Source organism: Glycine max, chromosome 9 (genome assembly GCF_000004515.6).
Source record: "Glycine max cultivar Williams 82 chromosome 9, Glycine_max_v4.0, whole genome shotgun sequence".
Lineage (NCBI taxonomy): Eukaryota > Viridiplantae > Streptophyta > Magnoliopsida > Fabales > Fabaceae > Glycine > Glycine max.
Genome location: NC_038245.2, coordinates 2,689,879 through 2,709,921, shown reverse-complemented (window position 1 = coordinate 2,709,921; position 20,043 = coordinate 2,689,879). Strand labels below are relative to the sequence as shown.

General features: G+C 27.6%; 1 protein-coding gene across 1 annotated transcript; it reads left to right on the top strand.

Annotated features, from left to right (window-relative positions):
- The first annotated feature begins 7,681 nt into the window (after positions 1-7,681).
- On the top strand, positions 7,682-15,580 carry LOC100811043 (gibberellin 2-beta-dioxygenase 2). Its single transcript, XM_003534757.5, has 3 exons — positions 7,682-8,197; positions 13,236-13,599; positions 14,869-15,580. Exons 1-3 carry the CDS (start codon positions 7,836-7,838, stop codon positions 15,112-15,114), a joined length of 972 nt encoding a protein of 323 aa, XP_003534805.1. The 5' UTR covers positions 7,682-7,835; the 3' UTR covers positions 15,115-15,580.
- The last annotated feature ends 4,463 nt before the right edge of the window (positions 15,581-20,043 follow it).

The following is a 20,043-nucleotide window of genomic DNA, read 5'->3' as shown; positions in this document are numbered from 1 at the left end:
TCAATTAGTTATGCAGAAATTTGATTATAGCCCTTTTGAATTAATTCGTCAAATTTTGTGTAAAATATCTTGATTGAATATTAAAATTTTTGGCCATCTTCTGCTAGTTAAACTCAGGTATACATAGATTTTGCCAGAATTTGAATGCTCGTGTTACACGATGAAAAAGAAGTTGGTTTCGAAGGCCAGTACTTCCAGAGACAAGAAGGGAAAACTCAAGGAAATTTTCATTCATATATATCTGCCTTATTACACTGCTGCTATATTTATACTGATAATTAAAATAACAGAATTGGTAATTCTGTTCTAACATATCCTAGCAGAATTGAAAACGCACAAGCAATGGCAGACAAGGCTATAGTGGTGCAGTAGTGGTGGGCCCTACAGCTCGAGTTAGTTAACAATATTCTTCTTCTGGGTCTTGCTTCTGGTGGAGCTTGCGTAGTGTTACTGTCTCCATAACAGCTCGTGTATGTTTGCTGGTTATAAAGTGCATTGAATTAGGGTGGGTTCAGACTTGAGGCTCCTAGGGTGTCAAGGTGGTGTTTTTGCTGGTTATTTGTGGTGTCTATTGTTAATGGATGGTATTTGGAACCATCGAACTTGAGTGTAGAACTAGTTAAACTTGATTATGTTGAAGAGAATTAAAAGGGTTCAAAATTGTTACTTCATTCATGTATATTATGCATAGATTTAAGCTAACGTAGGACTTGGGATTGCATGCATGCACCCACAGCGCCTAATATGCATTTATTATCCAATCTGTCATGGCTAAGGAATATGGATATGGACTGTTCGACTTGAACAATACATATACTCTTAGAGAAGGCAATCATATCATTGAATTGATTACTTAGCTAAAATGGGAACATCACACGAAGACAACTTCAACCTTTTTGAAACTCTCACCGCTCAAGGATTAGACATAGGGCTAGTTGTTGGTGTTATAAGGCACAATTTTTCTTCCGATGTAATCTTAGTCTTTCCTTTTCTTTCGTCTCACCAAAAAAAATCTGTCAAACATTATGTTGTTTTGGAGGATCGGTTCAATTGTGTGAGGAACTTAAAATAAATTTAAAGAAAATTTGTGTAATTTAAAAGAAAGAGGTATATGTTGGACTTTTTTTTTAAAAAATGTCATATTTTTGTCAACATAGGTGATCTTTTTTATTTTATTAATACCAATAACAAATTTATTTTTATTGGTGGACCTAAAATATAAGTTTGAGTTATATATTTTTTCTTTAAGTCGATTCGGTTGTTTTGATTAATATATATCTTTTGCTTTATAGAAATTAAATTGTTAGTATATATAAACATTATAAATCTACACCAATACTAGAATAACATTTGATATAATACATCAATATTTTTTTATTGATAAAAGATATAATGCATCAATATTTTATATTAAAAGAATTGTCCATTAATATATTATTAAGTACTATAATAGTTAGGAAAATGCTAATGATCAGTAAGGACGTATTGATTAAAGAATTATTTTTTCTAAGAAAAAGTGTGATACTGCAATTTTTCTTGTTATTTTCAATACAATATTACAATTCTTTTAATAAAATATTTCTATATCTTGATTCTTCAACCATGTCCTAAAGGTGTATTTATTAATAACTAATTAAATGACTTGACGGTAAACTGCAGGTGTTTGTGAAATAGACTTACACACAGATGTTTATATTTTAATAACTTTCTAATTGCTAAACTCATTAAACTTTACAATATACAAAGGCACGGTCGCTTTTGATCGATTGTCATCAATTATTGCATGATATAATAATTCAATCTCATGTACTCCACACCATATATAGCTAGTAACCAATCCATCACCGAGGAGCTGGAGGACCCAGCATGGAGGTTGGAGAAGCTCACAGCATGACCGGCTTAAGGTCCAAGCAGTCTAAATAAGGGTTTTAGACAAAAAAAAAAAGACCCCAAATTTTTTTTATTACTAATATACTTTTAAAAAATTATTATAAAATTATATTTAAAAATAAATTTTAATTAAATATTATAAGTAACTGTTAATTTTTTTATTAGTATCGTAAGTAATAATTAATGAGCAACAACTCTTCACTAATATTATAACTTTGTTTAAAAAAAAGAAATTTAATAATTAATAGCTAAAAAAGTCCAAAAATTTTTCTTTTATTTTTATTCTCTTTAATCAATAATTTTGTATCACAAAAAGTCTGAAAAATGAAATTAATTATGACAATTTAATCAATAATTTTGTATCACAAAAAATTCAAAAAATTAATTTTAAATAAAACAATGATAATTTTAATAAACTATTTTATGAGTATATAAAAGATATCATTCTTAAATTTATTTTAAGCCTTTCAAGTTCTTGAGCCATCCTAGCTGAAAAAGTACTTGTAAATAAATAAATAAATATATTTTTTAAAAAAGAACCATAAAGCTTTGAAACAGTAATGTGACACTAACATCTTAAAATAAACGATGATATATAGAACATATGATTCCAAGTTAGACCACCAAATAGTGAAAGCTGATCTTTGTATGGAGGACGATATGTCGATATGGAAGAAGCTTCTCTCCAGTTAATGCTCATTATCCCTTTTTTGTCTAATTTTCTTGGTGAAGAAAAACGTTTGGCAGTACTGAAGCATAGGATTTTCTACTGAATATATACACAAATGCAAAGCCAGTTATATTAAATACTCCCATGCAAAATTTGTCTAGTATATATTGGTAATGCTATTTATCATGTCCTTCCAATTAATATAAAAGAATGAATTAAAAAAAAAAGTCTCGCATTGATGGATGAAGGGAAAATGTAAGCGGTAAATATAAATAAGAGGTCAATTAATTTGCCTCACATTATTGTATTCAGTGGTGTTAATCAAAGAAAGCAGTTCAAAGTAAGCTGGGCTCAGCACATGGTGTTCTTAGTATTATTTTATATTAAATGGTTATTTATAAAGAAATAATCTTAGAATTATGATCATTATATAGAATTTTCAATCATATTCTTTTAACTAAGTTTACTTCTTTGACTGTTAAATATTATTATTATAAAACTATTTCTAATTTTTCCCAATTCAATGGAAAGCATAAATGGAATATGGATTTTAGCAAATTTGAGGAGTGAAAATAGGAAAAACCTAAAAAGTTTTGAAACATACAAATCTTGATCAGCAAAACCGGAGGCCAAAACTAAAGCTCATTGTTGGATTCGTTCTTCCTGGAAAAATAAGAAATAAAGTTATAAGAGAAAATTTTCTTCCAAGACCTATCAAAATGATTCTTTTTTAAACATACAAATTTTCCCATTGCGCATTGAGGTCATTGACTGGTATCAAACAAGCATATTATAGCTTTCTAACACACTTCAAAAAAAGAAGTTGGTTTATATTACCTACTTGTGTGTTAGAAGGAAAATTTTAGTAAACTAGAACTTGGTGAATTATTTTGAGTAGTGTCCTAACTTGAGTTAATTTGTATGAATTGTTCTCGGTGGAGTTTATTTTGTTTCTCCTTTTACAAAGATACTCTTCACCTTTTTCTATCGTGTCTGGTAGTGGCAAACCAAATTCAGAATGCAATTTTTCAATGGCTTCTGTTTTTTTGTTGTTGTGATCTTACTTACCTATCTATGTTTCTCCTCATTACATCTAATTAATATAGTTCTCTTTTAAAAACAAAAAAATTGCATTATATATGTTCGCTATCTTTTTTTGGCATGTTGTGGTATGGTTTACTTGCATTATGCATAATAAAATTGTTTCAGGATGTCCCTACTGACTTCAAACGTTTAATATAGTGTTTGAACTTGAGTAAACTTAATTAGATAATCATGGACATAAGGGTGTAAGTGGGTGCAGGTCATCTACAAACTTAAATTAACTCAAACCAACTCAAATAGTTTGGATTGTGTAATTTTTATGTTTGGGTCATATCCGAATCAAATCAATCTAGTCTGTTGAGTTTTGAATTGAGTCACGTGTTTTAATATTTAAATTCACTAACCCGTTGACCCAGTCTGTCGATCCGTTCATTTGTATTAAATTATTATTATTATTATTATTAAAATTTTAAAAAATCAAATACTATTGACTATTGATTGCATAGATTTATCAACCTAATTCGAGTAAGCATCAACGCATCATAAACCTCCAGGATCAAAGCGATAAGGATTTTATTGATTAATGTCACTTCATATGGACTTCTAAAAATATTTCGAATCTATTTACAAAGAGTAAGTCTTGTAATGCCTCATTGGTTTTAATAGAAAAAGTGTTTGAAACTCATTTTCAATGTGTTTATTGAAACTCTTTTTCTTGAAAATGATATATTTAATTTCCTATTCTCCATGGATAGATAAATAAATAAGAGTTAGTGAAATAGAGTGGAGTGTGACAATATCATAAAATTTTCCTTTTAATAAAAATTATAACAAGAAACAGTTGTGTCTAATTCATTTAATAAAAATATAACTTATAAAAAATATTACATTTTAAAAAAGAAACAAACAAAATTAAATGTTTTGATCCGTTGATCCAACTCAACTCAATCTGTTTTCAAATGAATTGATTTGAGTAAAATTTCATTTTTTTCTTAAAAAACTTACTGAAACCAACCCATTTAAATTTGATTGGGTTAAATGATAAATTTAACTAAATTCAATAACCGACCCCTTTACACCCCAACATGGACATAGTTTAAGGCCAAAACTAGTAGAGCTCAATGCTCTTTTTATGATTGGTGTATTGATTCTGTAACTTATCTAAATTCAATAGCCGTGTGTACTATGTATTTCTTAATAATAATAATTAATAATAAAATTCATAAAAATAAAAATTTGAAAAATTCAAATAAATAAATAACTACCTATACTAATCATAAAGAAAGCCGATACATTGACGTCAAACAAAAGGCGAATGCCTGAACAAAATAGGAGCTTCGCTGGAATGACAATTCATCAATAGTGTAACTTTTTCGGAAAATGGGGCCTATACAACTTGCACGCTGCACATAATCGATCACTATCACCACCTAGTACTTACATTACACTCACACGGTAATTGCATGAAATTAAGCTATATATATATATATTCGAAGAGCTAGGAAAGCAATAACAATTGCATTATGCATGCATGAATGCTAAGATAGCATATGCAAAGATGCAAATGCTTTAGCATATTTTGGCACAAAATGGGTAAGGAAGAAAATGAAGTGTAACCAACACTTGAAGGGTTTTTTCAGCTGGGGGATGGAGGTGTGTGGATTTCAATTTTGAAATGGTACTTTAAAGAGATGTGAGTACTCACTACTGTTTGAGAGGGACGTGTGGGATTGTAATACTGGCCTTGGTGTATATGGGTGGCAATAACCACCAAAACTTGGACCTCAAATGTCAAACTTGTGGGAACGGCAACTCGACTATTTAAGTTGTGGTGGGATAAAGTAGCCCTATACTTTGTAGGCACAAAATAAAATGAATTCGCATCAACGGAAGAAATGTGTCAATGGGAGCGATATCTAGAAGAATTATATATTCACATCTTAAAACACTTGTTATTTTATATTGTATTCACTTCATTTCATCAATTTGACCCTCCATTTTTCTCCCTAAATTTGATTCCCTTACATTTTTTTTTATTGTGCAATTTTAATTTACTTATAAACTTAACTTATGATATTTAATTAATCGAAATGTTGACGTGATAGGGCGGTAGTAATGTGGCACACTGCAATAAAATGTCACGTTAATATTTAATTTCTAGTAGCAAGTAACAAGATGGTTCTATAAAAAAAACAAAACAAGATGATTTAAAAATATTTTACTAGAATAATTTGTCAATAATTAAATAATTTTAATAGAGTTATAAAGTTTATTGAGAAAATACATATATTATAATTAATTAAGTTTAATTTTTTAATCATTTAATTCTTGAAAAAGTATCGAACATAATTTTCATAAATTTACATTTTTTATCAAATAATTCTTGAAATTTTGATGGAAATAAATTAGTTTTATTAATGTTATTAATATAGGACGACAATTCATATGCTTTATATTTTTTAAATGAATTTTATTGCAACAATGTTTGTAAAGGTGTTTGTCATAGTAAATACATGGTAATTAACAACTTACGTTAGGGGTGTTTATGGGCCAATTTTGGTCGATTTTGGTTAAATTTAGGACATAATTCATCCAAATATTAGATACAATTAATACAATATTATTAAATGTCTGGAAGTAGTAAAATTGATTCATTTAATATCATCAACATAATATTTTAAAATAGACTAATATAAATTAAAACAAAATATTCTTTAACCAGATTTATTATAATAGTTTGAATCACAACTATTTTCTATAAACTAATTTCTTACAATAAATTTTGCTGCAACCTAATTTGCTAACATAAATAAAAATAATATGATCCATTAATATTATAAACATGACAGAAAAAATAAATATGAAAAAAAGGTGAAACAAACAACAACAATGTACCTAGCCGAAAGTAACACTGGCATACTCAACACTTGCAAGTTTCAACACTTGAAGTCTCAATATAAGCTGTATTTAAAGTCAAACCAAACAACTCTAAATATTTTGATCGATTTGGATCTATTATTTTAAAAGAAAAGTTTAAAGTGAAAAAAAGAAAATCAAACTTAATATAATTGGATCAAGGTGGGTCACACAAATCAAACCTAATGCGGGCAACCCGCGGACCCCGCGGGCCAAACCCGCATAGTCCACGGATTAAGCAAGACGGACCCAAAAATATGACATAACCATGGACCGTTTAAAAAAATTGATTTGTAACCTGCGCGGACCGCAGGCCCTACAGGCCAGTTCATGGACCTTGGCCCGTTTACCAACCTCTATCCTGTATGTAATGATATTGAAGTTTTAAGAAAATTCATTAAATTAATTCTTCAAACAATTATTTTTTAAAAAATATTTTATTATTCAACTAATTTCTTATATATTTTATTAATAAACTACTTTCTTAAATATTTAAATCATTCTAAACTTGTAAATTAAAGATTAACCTGTTAAAAAAAACCTCTTTGGAATTTTTTTAAAAAAAGACTATTTCTTTCAAATACACATTTTAAGAAAAAAATTAATAACATTCTTTTAGTAAACTAATGTTGTAGCACCAAAATAAATGAAAATTGAATTCACTCTTAAAAATATTATATTTTAGATAATTTTGTGAAGCTTTATTTTTTTATTAAAAAACTATAAACAAGAATAAAGGTTTTTTAATATAATGATATTATTGTTAATTATAATAATAACATCCTTATCACTGTATTTTATATTTTAATCCTAATCTCTTCTTTCATGTAGATTCTCTCTCATGTTTTGAAAAAAAAAACATTTCTCCATTTTTTTTACAATTAAAAAAATAAAATAAGAAACGTAATAAAAGTTAAGATAAAAATATAAATTATAAAAAGTGTTCAACTGCATGTTCATAAAATTATAACTCTATTGTTTCTTAATTTATAAGGGTGCATATCTAATAAAACAATATAATTATATAGATAATTAATAAAGATTAATTTTAATTTCGTTTTACTATTTATACAACTAAAATGCACTTCTCTCACACGCTCATCTTTCACATGATACTTTTTCTTCCTTATAAATACCCCCATATAGTTGTTAGAATTCCCCACCTTCCTTCCCTTCATCATCTTTCTCATTCTCTCTACCTCCTTTCTCATACAATAACCCACCATTTACCAACTCAATAACCACCTTAATTGTCTTCTTTCAACTCCTTGTGCTCTATTCATTCACTCTTTTGTATTTCCCTATAGAAGCAGATATGGTAGCACCTTTCCCAATTTCCACTCGAAGCGAAAAGATTTTACCCATTGACCTTCCCGTGGTAGACCTAACCGCGGAAAGATCAATGGTGACAAAACTCATTGTGAAGGCGTGTGAGGAATATGGTTTCTTCAACGTGATTAACCATGGCATTCCTCGTGACACCATAGCTGAAATGGAAGAAACAGCTTTTGATTTCTTTGCCAAACCAATGGCTCAAAAGAAACAACTTGCCCTCTATGGCTGCAAGAACATAGGCTTCAATGGAGACATGGGAGAGGTCGAGTACCTTCTCCTCAGTGCTACTCCTCCCTCTATTTCTCACTTCAAAAACATCTCCAATATGCCATCAAAATTCAGGTACGTGCACTCATTTTCTACGTACATTCCTGTCATTGTCCAATACTTTTTACATTTTTTAATCTTCTCTATAGACATAAACTCTTGCAAGAGAATTAAATATTAAGGATTTAACTGACTTGATAGAAATGATACTTGTTATAAACTTTCTATAAATATAAAATAAAACAACTTATATATCTTAATTTTTAGAGACTGTTAAGCTATGGGTTAATTTTAATTTATGAAATAAAATCAATTCTCTTTATCTTCTTATGTAAATTATTTATAGAAAAAAAAATATTCAAATAGATTTTGTTGCATGTTTGATTTGCTATATCATCACCTCTCCTTCAATTCAAGAGACGAATTCTCAACCTTAAAAGAATTGTGATAAAGAGGGAGTAGATGTGGTGTTGGGTTTTTGTTTTATTTTTTTGGCTACATGGCACTTTTTGTGATGGTGTGGCCAAACGATGGACAAGAACTGCTGCATAAGAAAAGTAACAGTTGGGGGATGACAAGGTGGTGACTCATGAATAAGTAGGATACGAATAATTAACGATGGATACACACGTCTTTCTTTACATAATCCTCGCAATAAAATAAGATGTGGGGCTATGATTTCGCCTAGGTTACTTTACATTTCACGCACTAAATTTTTCTGTCCCCCATTTTTGGATTGGAATTATTTGCCAAGGGAGATTTATATGTAATTACCATTATTCAGCAACAACAACAACAATATTATAAATATTTTTTTACAAGTGGGGTAGCATTTTATGTATTAAACAATGATATAATACTTTAATATTTTATTACAAATTATTAAATTCTAGTTTATTTTTATAAATATTTTTTTGCATATGATCATTATTCATGTATAAACATGCAAGATGCTTTAGGAAGTAAAAAAATATATCGTATTCTGAAATATATATGTATTTCACCTTAATTATAACAACATTAAAATAATTTAGACAATAATATAAAATTAATATCACACAAGAAGTATGAAAAAATTGCACGGGAAGCACCAGAGTGACCATATAAATTCTTATTCGTAGGATATTTGTTGTTGATATATAGACCAGGCTAGCTAGTAAGTTCTAGCCAGCTTAAGTAGTGACCACCTCATTACTTATAACTCCTGATTTAAAGATTCAGTGACATATTTTTTTACTTTTTATTACATAACTCATTGCATTTATTATTTTTATAACTATTATTTATTTATTTATCTCTTTATTCTTTCCATGCAAAATGAAGTGTACGATTTATTATTTTCCTGGCTTGAAATTACGTACCTCCCTATGAGTTGTATCTGACCAACAAAGAACGGAGAGAGAATATGGTTTCAACGTTATTCCCTCTGTGAGTGATGGCACTGTGCCAACCATTCTTTATAGACCAGCACGTTGCTAGTGGTCCTTGCATCTGCATTATGCTACAAGAGAAATTATACAATTTGAGCTTGTCCCTCGCTCTATTTCGAACTCTAACTGAAAAATGGTATGGATCGATGAAATTTTTATTTTTTTTTTACATTATTTTAACTTTTTGAATATATATATATATATATATATATATATATATATATATAACTGCATAAATAATTAAAAGAGAGCTATGTTAAGAATGAAAAATATACGACATTGTGTTAAATTATAAGTTGAAAATATTTTGGTAAAATAAAAAACATTGAATAGAATTTCATTAAACGTTAAATTGGTGTGACCAACAAGTTGGCTTGAGTGGAAGTGTGTTTTGATTTTTTTTTAAGTAAGATTTAAAATTTTAACTTTGTAGATAAAAACATGCGATTAAAAAGACATATTTTACTAAAAGATGTCAGATAAGTTTTTAGCAAAGATTAATCATTCACAAACCAACAGCAAGTTATCAATAAATAGGTGTGAATGTGATTTTTCCAAATAACAAATGAAGTGGGGTGTAGTGAGACCATAAGCTAATAAAGATTGTTTTATGCAAAAATCTTGTTTTGTTTGGATGAATATATAGAAATAAGATAAAAAGAGCTAGAGGAATTCCTTTCTACTTATTTGGACAAAAGTGAATAGGACAATAAAAAATGAATAAATAATTTAAAATATATTAATATTAATTAAATGAGTAAATTAAATTAACATCTCATGAGATTTTTTAGAATACACGTAGTACTTCTTTAAAGTTAATAACAACATCTCTTCTAGGAGTATTATTATAATATTTTCTAACATTAAGGGGTTTAGCACCGTAACATATCAGTATAAAATTTTCTAAGATTAAGGGGATTAGCACTGTAACATATAAGGGGTATCAGTATCATATTTCTTAACATTAAAGAGGTTATATTGGAATAGGAAAAAAAGAGTAGTATTGTGTGCAATTCAAAAAATAAAGTTTAGGAGGTGTGAATGTAATTTGTTATGATTAAAAAGTTATTTTTTTACTTCATTATTTTTTCTTAACACAAGTATTTTTAGGTTGTTAATTTTCTCTGTTATAAAAAGATTGGTTTTTTTTTATGAAAATAAGCACAAAAAAAAATGAAAAGAAAGAGGGATTGTATTAAGAGAAAAAAATTATATACTAACAGTGTAATATTTATACAATCACAAATGAATTTGTTAAGTTTTAAAATAATTATGTTTAAATAGTTCAAACAATAATTTGTGATCGGATAATAATGTCAGCCGATTTTATAATGTTATTGTACAAACATTAAACTATTGTATTAATTAGATTACATATATTATTTAATGAAAAAAGTATATTATTAAATTAAGTGGTAAGAGAAAATAAACGTATGAAGTATTCTCTAATTCATTTAATAATTATAATTTAATTAAATAAATATATTTTATCATAATAATTAATGATATATAGGGAGTATATATTTATACATTTTAAAGGACTTGTCTAATATGTCAATAGACATACGATAACTCTTTAATTATTAGAACAGAAAACTTTTATTGTATTAAGAATATAAATATATAAATATATATATATATATATATATATATATATATATATATATATATATATATATATATATATATATATATATATATATATATATATATATATATATATATATATATATATATATATATATATATATATATATGTAACTCAGTAAATTTTTTGAAGTAATTTAAATTACTTAATAAAATATACCATGACTTCCCTGTAAAAGAAAAACTTATTGTAAAATGTGTAATTAATATGAAACTCATAATGCAATAAAATCCATACTTATTGGCATGCTTTGAAGTGTCGTACTGTATAAAACAGACAACACATATGACTTCGTTGTCTGAAGATCAATGCTATGAGAAGATTCGGTCCTTGCGACTTAAACAAAACCATTGGTTCAAGAATGTTATGATTGGTTTGATAAAGGTGGGGGAAAAAAGAAGAAAGAAACTAGCGATTTAGATGAGAAAAATAAAGGAAAAGAAAACAGAAGAAAAAATTTGAATTACCGAAAATAAATATGGATTACGATAATGCGAATGAGATTTTTTTTTCTTTTCTGGAAGTTCAAAATTTTCTTTAATGTCCACTTTAATTTCCACATAAAAATAAATATGGAAAGTTGACTTTTTCATATCAAATTAAAAAATCTAAAACTCATTTAATGTTTTTATTTATCTCCCGTTCTCTCACTTGCTAGTTGCAAGGCATAGAAGGAGAAAAACAAAGGTATTATAAAAAAAGGTTTATATTATTTTTACATAATTTTTATAACATTTTTATGATTTATTTTTACTGTTAGATTTTTATTATATCATTATTTTATGTTGTATTTTTTCTTTTCATAAAAAAATAATTGGGAATGCACGTGAGATTTGAAGTCTTTCATGTTGCACATGGGAGTATGGGACTATGGAAAAGGGTTGGTACTCCTAGGAGGTGGGATTGTATGTCAGATACTCACTTTACCTCTTTCTACTCTAATGACATTCCTGTCTTTGTCATGTCAACACTGATCATCAGTGGTGCGTGGTTGTGATTATTTTACTCATGTTATGATTAATTTGGGAAAAAAGGAAGAAATCAAATAGGAAAGGTCAGAAAAAGTTCTGCCGGATAAAAAAACATTGGGGTTTCAGATTGACACTCATATGTATCTCAAATAAATCTACAACGTCCAATCAAATCAAAACCAAAAGGTGAACTTTAATGAGTTGAAAATGAAATTCTCAAATTGTTATGAACAAGTTCGTTAATAATTATTTTTCTTACCAAAACATCAAATTCAGAAATTAAATATAAAAGCATATGGTGTCAGTGTTGTGTCCGGTCAACCAGACCCATGCGGACCTTCATGGTGCAGATTAATACCTACTCTGCTACTTCTACCCTTGCCATCTTCACTTCACTGTTTACCTAGCTTTGGATTAGTGAAGTAGACTTTTTAAAGATAATTATTTTATAGCAAGATAAGATAATTTACGCTATACAAGTTGTAAAGTTTTTTTTCTAAGTAATTAATATATTATACTCAAGTCTTAAAATTTAATGTTATCGGTTAAACTGAATTAATTTCATGTCAGTTTTCATGTTGGGCTTACTAACTAGATGTGAATTGGAAAAATAATTCTTTTTTTGCTTGAGTCAACACTGACTCTAAATTCTCTATCGTCATGTCATGTCAACACTGACTCTAAATTACATCCAGAATTAAAATTCGAGATTATTTGTTAAGCTAAATCGGTTTCGCATCCGTTAATTCATGTTGTGCATGCTAACTAACTTATTTTTTCTTATTCAAAAGATATCAACAATCTTACAATAACTTATTTACATGTTTAACCAACTTAGCTAAATCTGCATGATGATGCTCACTAGCCTCTTCTTTTTTTTTGGTGTAAAAGCTAATATTTGCATTTATTCTCCTTGTGTAAAAGCTTCTTTAATTGCTATTATGATATTATGTGAATCCTTGTGCTTCTGGGAGCATAGCATTTATAATTATATGCAAAAATAGCAAAAACATATAGCTGTTATAGGCTGAGAGGTGTGTGACTGTGGTAATTGTACATGACAGCTCTAGTGTGAGTGCATACACAGAGGGTGTGAGGGAGCTGGCATGTGAGATTTTGGAGCTAATGGCAGAGGGTCTGGGGGTCCCGGATACATGGTTTTTCAGCAGGTTGATCAGGGAGGTTGATAGTGACTCAGTCCTTAGGTTCAATCACTACCCACCTATTATACTTAACAACAAAGATTGCAAGGACAACCACAACCACACCAAGGTAATTGGCTTTGGGGAGCATTCTGACCCTCAGATTCTTACCATCCTCAGATCCAACGACGTGGGTGGCCTCCAAATCTCTCTTCAAGATGGTGTGTGGAACCCAGTTGCCCCTGACCCCTCAGCTTTCTGTGTTAATGTGGGTGATCTCTTACAGGTATATATATATATATATATATATGTTCTTATGTATCCTTCACATCCATTTTCTCTTTTTTATTTTTCCAGCCCCACAACCTGGTTTCATTTTCTGAGCACAACACAACAGTGCATCAGGGTAAGGGAGGGAGGGGGGGCTAGGGCTGTGTTTGCTTGAGTCTGTTTGACGATAGAGAATTAATTTTATATATATTTTTTCAAATTTGATTTTACGTTATAAAAAAATTTAAAATTGATTTTACATTTGATTTGGTATTAAAATAATTTTAAATAATTTTTACGTTAAAGGAAAAAACTTATATTAAATTTTACTCATAAAACAATTTTATAATAAAAATATATAATCATATTACTTACAAATCAATTTTATTTCAAATTAATTTTGATAACACTCGTATAAACAAGCACTTATTAATGTTCAAGTTGATGTGAAAAGTGAAATGACATGGGAAGAATAACAATCACTACAAGGTGACTGCAATTCTTGGACTCAATATATATCTTAGAAGATTTATCTATCTTAAGATCCATCCAGAACCACCAAATAAATATTGTACTGGGGTTGTGGTAGGTAGGCTTTTGAGAACCAACAGAAATACAGATTTTTGCATAGATGTATACTAACAAAAAAAAATGTAACAGTAAATGACACACCAACATGGGTTTGAGTCTAGCGAAAAGAAGAAATTAGTAGAAATGTTAAGTTGTGGGAGCAATATTTATATTATACATTATTATATTTTAATTACATTTTCAAATTATAACTATATGTATATTATATCAAGAAAAATTAAAAATTTAGAGGGAACAATAGTCCCTATAGCACATAAGCTAGATTCATTCCTACATATAAGGTGATGAACTAAAGTTCGAATATAATTTACAGAAATGTTCATATTTAATGTTTAAACTTATTTTATATATGATTGTCTTTAAGAAAAAATATATATGAAAAAGTAATACATGTTTAGGTGTAAGATCTGGATATCTCACTTTTTCTAGAGACAAACTTTGTTTATTTAAAAGAAAAAAGAAAAAGAAAAACATAGATAGACATATGACATGTTACAAAGACAAACCAACATGTTATGTACAAACACATCAAGAATTGAATGGAAAAGAAAATCAATAGAGGAGAATTTGAGAAATAAGCCAGGTTGGACAATTAAGCTTGGTGACGAATTAGCTTTCAATAATGTGTGCAAGAGATGGTACAGAAATGGAAGTGATATTGATTTTATTAATTATTGTTGTCCTCCAAATGAAGGTTATGACAAATGGGAGATTTGTGAGCGTGAGACACAGGGCCATGACCAACTCACACAAGTCTAGAATGTCGGTTGCATATTTTGGTGGTCCACCACTTGATGCATGCATTGTTGCTCCCCCAGTTATGGTTACACCCGAGAGGCCCTCTCTTCTCTTCAAGCCATTTACTTGGGCTGAATACAAGAAAGTCACCTATTCTATGAGGCTTGGAGAACACCGCATTGACCTTTTCAGGAGCAACTAGACTAATAATAACACTTTAATGTTTTTGCAGTAATAGTATAAAATATAATGTTATATTATAGTTATGATTAAATAATCGTATTAGACTTCTTACAAATTAATACATAGCTTTTTTTTTGGGGTGGTGTCCTAGTTTGTGAGGTGCTGTGTGCTTTTCCAAAATGTGCCAACAAATTTTGGACTCTGCAAATTAACTTTATAAGGAAAACTTAAAAAGAAAGTTATTGATGATGAAGTACATGTGCATCATTTGGGTGCTATTAATGTACCGGTATTGCTTTTGACAATGAAATCTGTGTTTGAGTTTCTTTGTATCCAGGTTGTTGTTATTAAGTGGCGTTTGGTTCTAATTCTAAGTTATGATAAAAAATATTCTCGACAACAATCCCATGTGTGAGAATGCTATTTTATTTTATGAAAGGGTTATTATAATTTTATATTTATTTTTATTTTTATATATTTATATTTTTTTTCTTTTTTGTTATATATATATATATATATATATATATATATATATATATATCACTCATCACATGCATGCATTTTTTTTAAAAAAATATTTATTTTTATTCCTCTCTTTCTGCAGATAAATTATTACATGATTTAAAATAATATGAAATCATATGGTGGCATTAATCAATTTTTATATAATACATTATTAATTTTTTATATAAAAAAGTATAATTATTTGTCATGTAAAAATTAATCAAATCACACACACACATCCTAAAGTATTTAAATTAAAGCCTTTCATTTTATATTAACGGTTGAAATTAATTATTTTCACATAAGAAATACATTCTCATAGTAGATCATAATTCCTACATATATAATTACATAGATTTCACATTATCATACTACATGTTTAGCACAAATTTCTATTTGTAGATTATTATACAATATTAAATATTTCATTAAATACTAGATTGATAAATTTAAAAAATTATTTAAGAAAATTTTCTATAAAAATAAAAAAATAACTAAGTTATAAATAAGTTAAATAAGACAAGCTAAAGTTTTAGATTTTCTTAAAAAAAAAATAAGTCAAGCCTAAACTTTTTTTGTAAGACTCATTTAAATAAATAAGTCAAACTTGAGTCATCCATTTTTCACAGTCAAGCCTAAATTTTCGATGCACGCTCCGCTTGCTTTGAATCTTTTACTCCCTAAGTTCCAATTCATGCTATAATTTTATTTCTATTTTAGAGACTGAACTCAATATTACAACATAATACAGTGCATGTAACAGTATTATACATGCATGTTTACAAATAAAGCAATTTAAGTATCCAATTTTATAATTCAAGTAAGTCTAAAAATATTTGCAAATTATTAACAAGGAAATTGGATACTTAATTTTTTTTATTTTAACTAATAAAGAATTTTATTCTTGGAAAGGGATTATATGCTAATCCTCAATTAATTAAGTTTACAAAATTAGTTTCCATCTTATTTTAAAACTGAATTATTAGGTTAGGAAAAAAATTAGTTCTCTTAATCTGGTCCATTTTATTTTAAACTGCCTTTGGGTCTTTTGGGCCCATTTATTTGAAACATGTTAATGTATTCAATCATGAACCCAAAACAAGTTTTATATATGCATATTATTAAAACTTAAACACTAATTGAAAAATTACAAGAAAGCTCCATATAGTTTTTTTTTTATTAAATTAGATTGAGCTAAAGCCAAATGAATTGTTAGCAATTTTTAATTTAAGTCAATTTATTCCTATAAAAAATTTAAGTCAATTTAAAGAATACTTGTCTACTTGATAAAATAAAAATAGTGTTTTTCCAAAAAGGTCGCGAGTCTTATGCAAAACACCTCATTTTAATTTTTCTTTATCATCTAAAAACATGTTTATTTATTGGATTAAGGCTTCAAGAATCATTTTGGGTAAAAACTCACCTTTTTTCCTGAGAGGCCTCAAGCCTCAAATACCTATAACACACTAAAAATTTCATTTTTATTAACAAGGAGGCTTGGTTCAACAGGCTATTTAGGTAAATTTGATCTTGCTAGAATATTATCGTTGTTCAACTATATACTTACTTAAGAAGACAACTCACTTCACTTTTAAATTAAACTTTAGCTTCAACTTGAACTTAGAGTTTGAAACATTTTATGATATCAAAACTAAAACATCATTTCCCTTTTCCCTTGTGCAAACCGAATTGGGTATGTGATGCAAACAAGACAAAAAAAAAAATCATTTTCATTTATGCTACTTCTCACTATACTTAAATTTATGGGTTAATAGCGTTTAATCAAAAAGGTTTTTCCTTATTTCTATTTTCTCTCATAAAATTGAATTATTGTATGATCCAAAAACAAGGCAGAAGTCAATTTCTTTAATTCTATTTCTTACTATCTTTAGGCTTAGAAAACAAGGTAGATTGTACCAATTCCAATGCATATATTGTTCATGTGTGTCAGTGCATCATTAAAATATTTGTCTTGTGCATCAGTAAAAGAAACAGTCAAAATTGCACCGACTAAATCAATGGTCTAAATCACATTGATTCATACGCATGCATTGTTCATGTATCAGTGAAGCATTATGTTCTTCGCTGAAGTGTCAATTAATCATTACGACGAACTCCTGTCAATAAAAATAAATAGAATTTTAAAGCAGACATGTAATTCAAAAACACATAACTAAATTGTGTTTTTGTTGTGTATGATTACAAAATACACAACAAAAACAATTTTCATTATGTATTTTTGAAATATACATAACAAAAATATGATTTTATTATATATTTTGATTAAAGAAAACACATTTTTATTGTGTTAAGAGGTGCAAATCTAATATACAATGAAAACATGATGATTTTGGTGATTAAAATAAAAAACAAAATCAAGTTTTTCTTGCGTATTTTGTTTTTACGTCCCTCTTGCTTCTATTGTGTATTTTGATGGATGGAATCGTGTTTTCATCAAGAGTATTATGAAAATCATAAAAACCAAACAAGTAATGGTGTGGTAAAAGTGGAAAAAAGAGATGGGAATAGGAAAGCCCACAATTGTTTTGTCTAAGTTTCTTTGGGCCATGTACCACATTAAAATCTTGTTGTTAGAACCCGGAAATTGTCAGAAAGGATAAGGGCACGTTTATAAACAATTTCGTCGCGCGTGATATAATATTACCTATAGATACATCATACATATGGTATTTTGTTTAGATAAAAAAAAAATAATATTATAAGCAAGAGAAAAAAATACTAGTATATAGTAATAAAAGGAAGTTTAATTCAATTAATTGAGAATGATAAATGAGTTATTATAAATTTTTTAGTACATGATTTCTACAAATAAAAAAAATATTACTATTAGCTATAGGATAACTTATGAATGAGATATTTCAAATTTTAATTTTTTTTAGTGTCATAACATTAGTTATGAGTATTCGTAACTAAAGTTGGTGACTACTAAATTATATAAAAAAGTTGATAATTAAAATTCGATAAAAAAGTTGGTTAATCATTTTTAGTAATAAGGTCTTTATTTTTAATCATATTTTTTTTCTTTAAGGCTCAAACTCGAGACATTTCATAAAGAAATCCAACTTAAATCAATCATATATTAATACGTCTATTATATATTTTACAATATATTTAATACTTTCTTAAAAGAAATAAAATAAGACTAAATAAAAAAATGATCACTTTAAATTGCATTTAAACTTTATAGCAAGCCAATTGGGTTTTTCTTTTCTTTTTATGATTACTAGTTTTTGACCCATGTGCACATGGGATCAAGTTTGTTTGTGTAATTATTTATTGATTTTGTATTAAATAATATAGTTTTATAATGAAAAAAAATATTTAATTTTTTGTATTGAATTATTTGTTTTGATATACAATAAGTAAAACATTAAGAAATTAATTTAATTTAATAAAGTAAGATTACATTACTGTAAAACTATTATTGTTGTTACAAATAGTTGTAAAAATATATAAATTGTTGAAATAAATATCATGTCCCAAATATCTAATAAAAAATAAATATAAAAATAATTCAATATTATATTAGAAGTAAAATGTAACAAAAAATGTTTGTTAGTATGAAATTCTTGAATTCTTCCTCCAACAAAAATCATGACCGCTTAGCTATTGAATAAATGACACTAATACTTTTAAAATGGAGCAAAATTTTAGAAAAAATATAAGCCATTTTATGGTATATAAGAAATAGAAATAATATTGTATGGGATTATTTGAAAAAAATGATCAAAACATAGATAAAATCAATAATAAAAAACACACAAATTGATGTTTATAAAACACAAACTAAACTAATTTATAAATCACAAACCAAACCTAACAATTGTAACAAATAAAAAAAAAGAAACTCAACTAAATTGTAAGTAATGCAACATTTTTTACAAACACAATTAAAAGAAGAGAAAGAAAGGAAGAAAATGGGAGAAGATAACACAAATCAAGAAATTTTTTACAATCAAAATTATCAGAAATTTATTTACTCAGACCTGAGATTATGCTAAGGTTAAAACTGTGTGTTATTTACTTAGACCTAAGATTATGCTAAGGTTGTAACTTTGTGCTAATGCAAGAGAGAAATTGAGGAACCATGGGAGATACTGCAAAAACCTAGCATAAAAGATTTTTATGAAATAGAAAATAGTGCAAAATCCAAAAACTAATTATAATTGGAGAACTTTGCATTCATGTTCATTTTCAAAAAAAAAAAAACAATAGAATGTGGAATAGAAAAATAAAGCAATCTAGGAAAAAAGAACATTTACCTTACAATTTAAGGATTATAATTATATCAGTTGTTATAATAAATTTATTTATGCATAGTGATTACTATAATTACTTTTTTAAATTTCTAAAAAGCCACTAAAGTATTGAAAGATATTTTATTATTTGAGCGCTACATAGGCGCCTATGACTCCAAAGGGAC

Excerpts from the sequence above, each read along its gene's own strand:
- LOC100811043 (XM_003534757.5), top strand. The coding sequence starts at position 7,836 with ATGGTAGCACCTTTCCCAATTTCCACTCGAAGCGAAAAGATTTTACCC. Across the intron at positions 8,198-13,235 it reads AATATGCCATCAAAATTCAG|CTCTAGTGTGAGTGCATACA; the intron begins GTACGTGCACTC and ends TGTACATGACAG. Across the intron at positions 13,600-14,868 it reads ATGTGGGTGATCTCTTACAG|GTTATGACAAATGGGAGATT; the intron begins GTATATATATAT and ends CTCCAAATGAAG.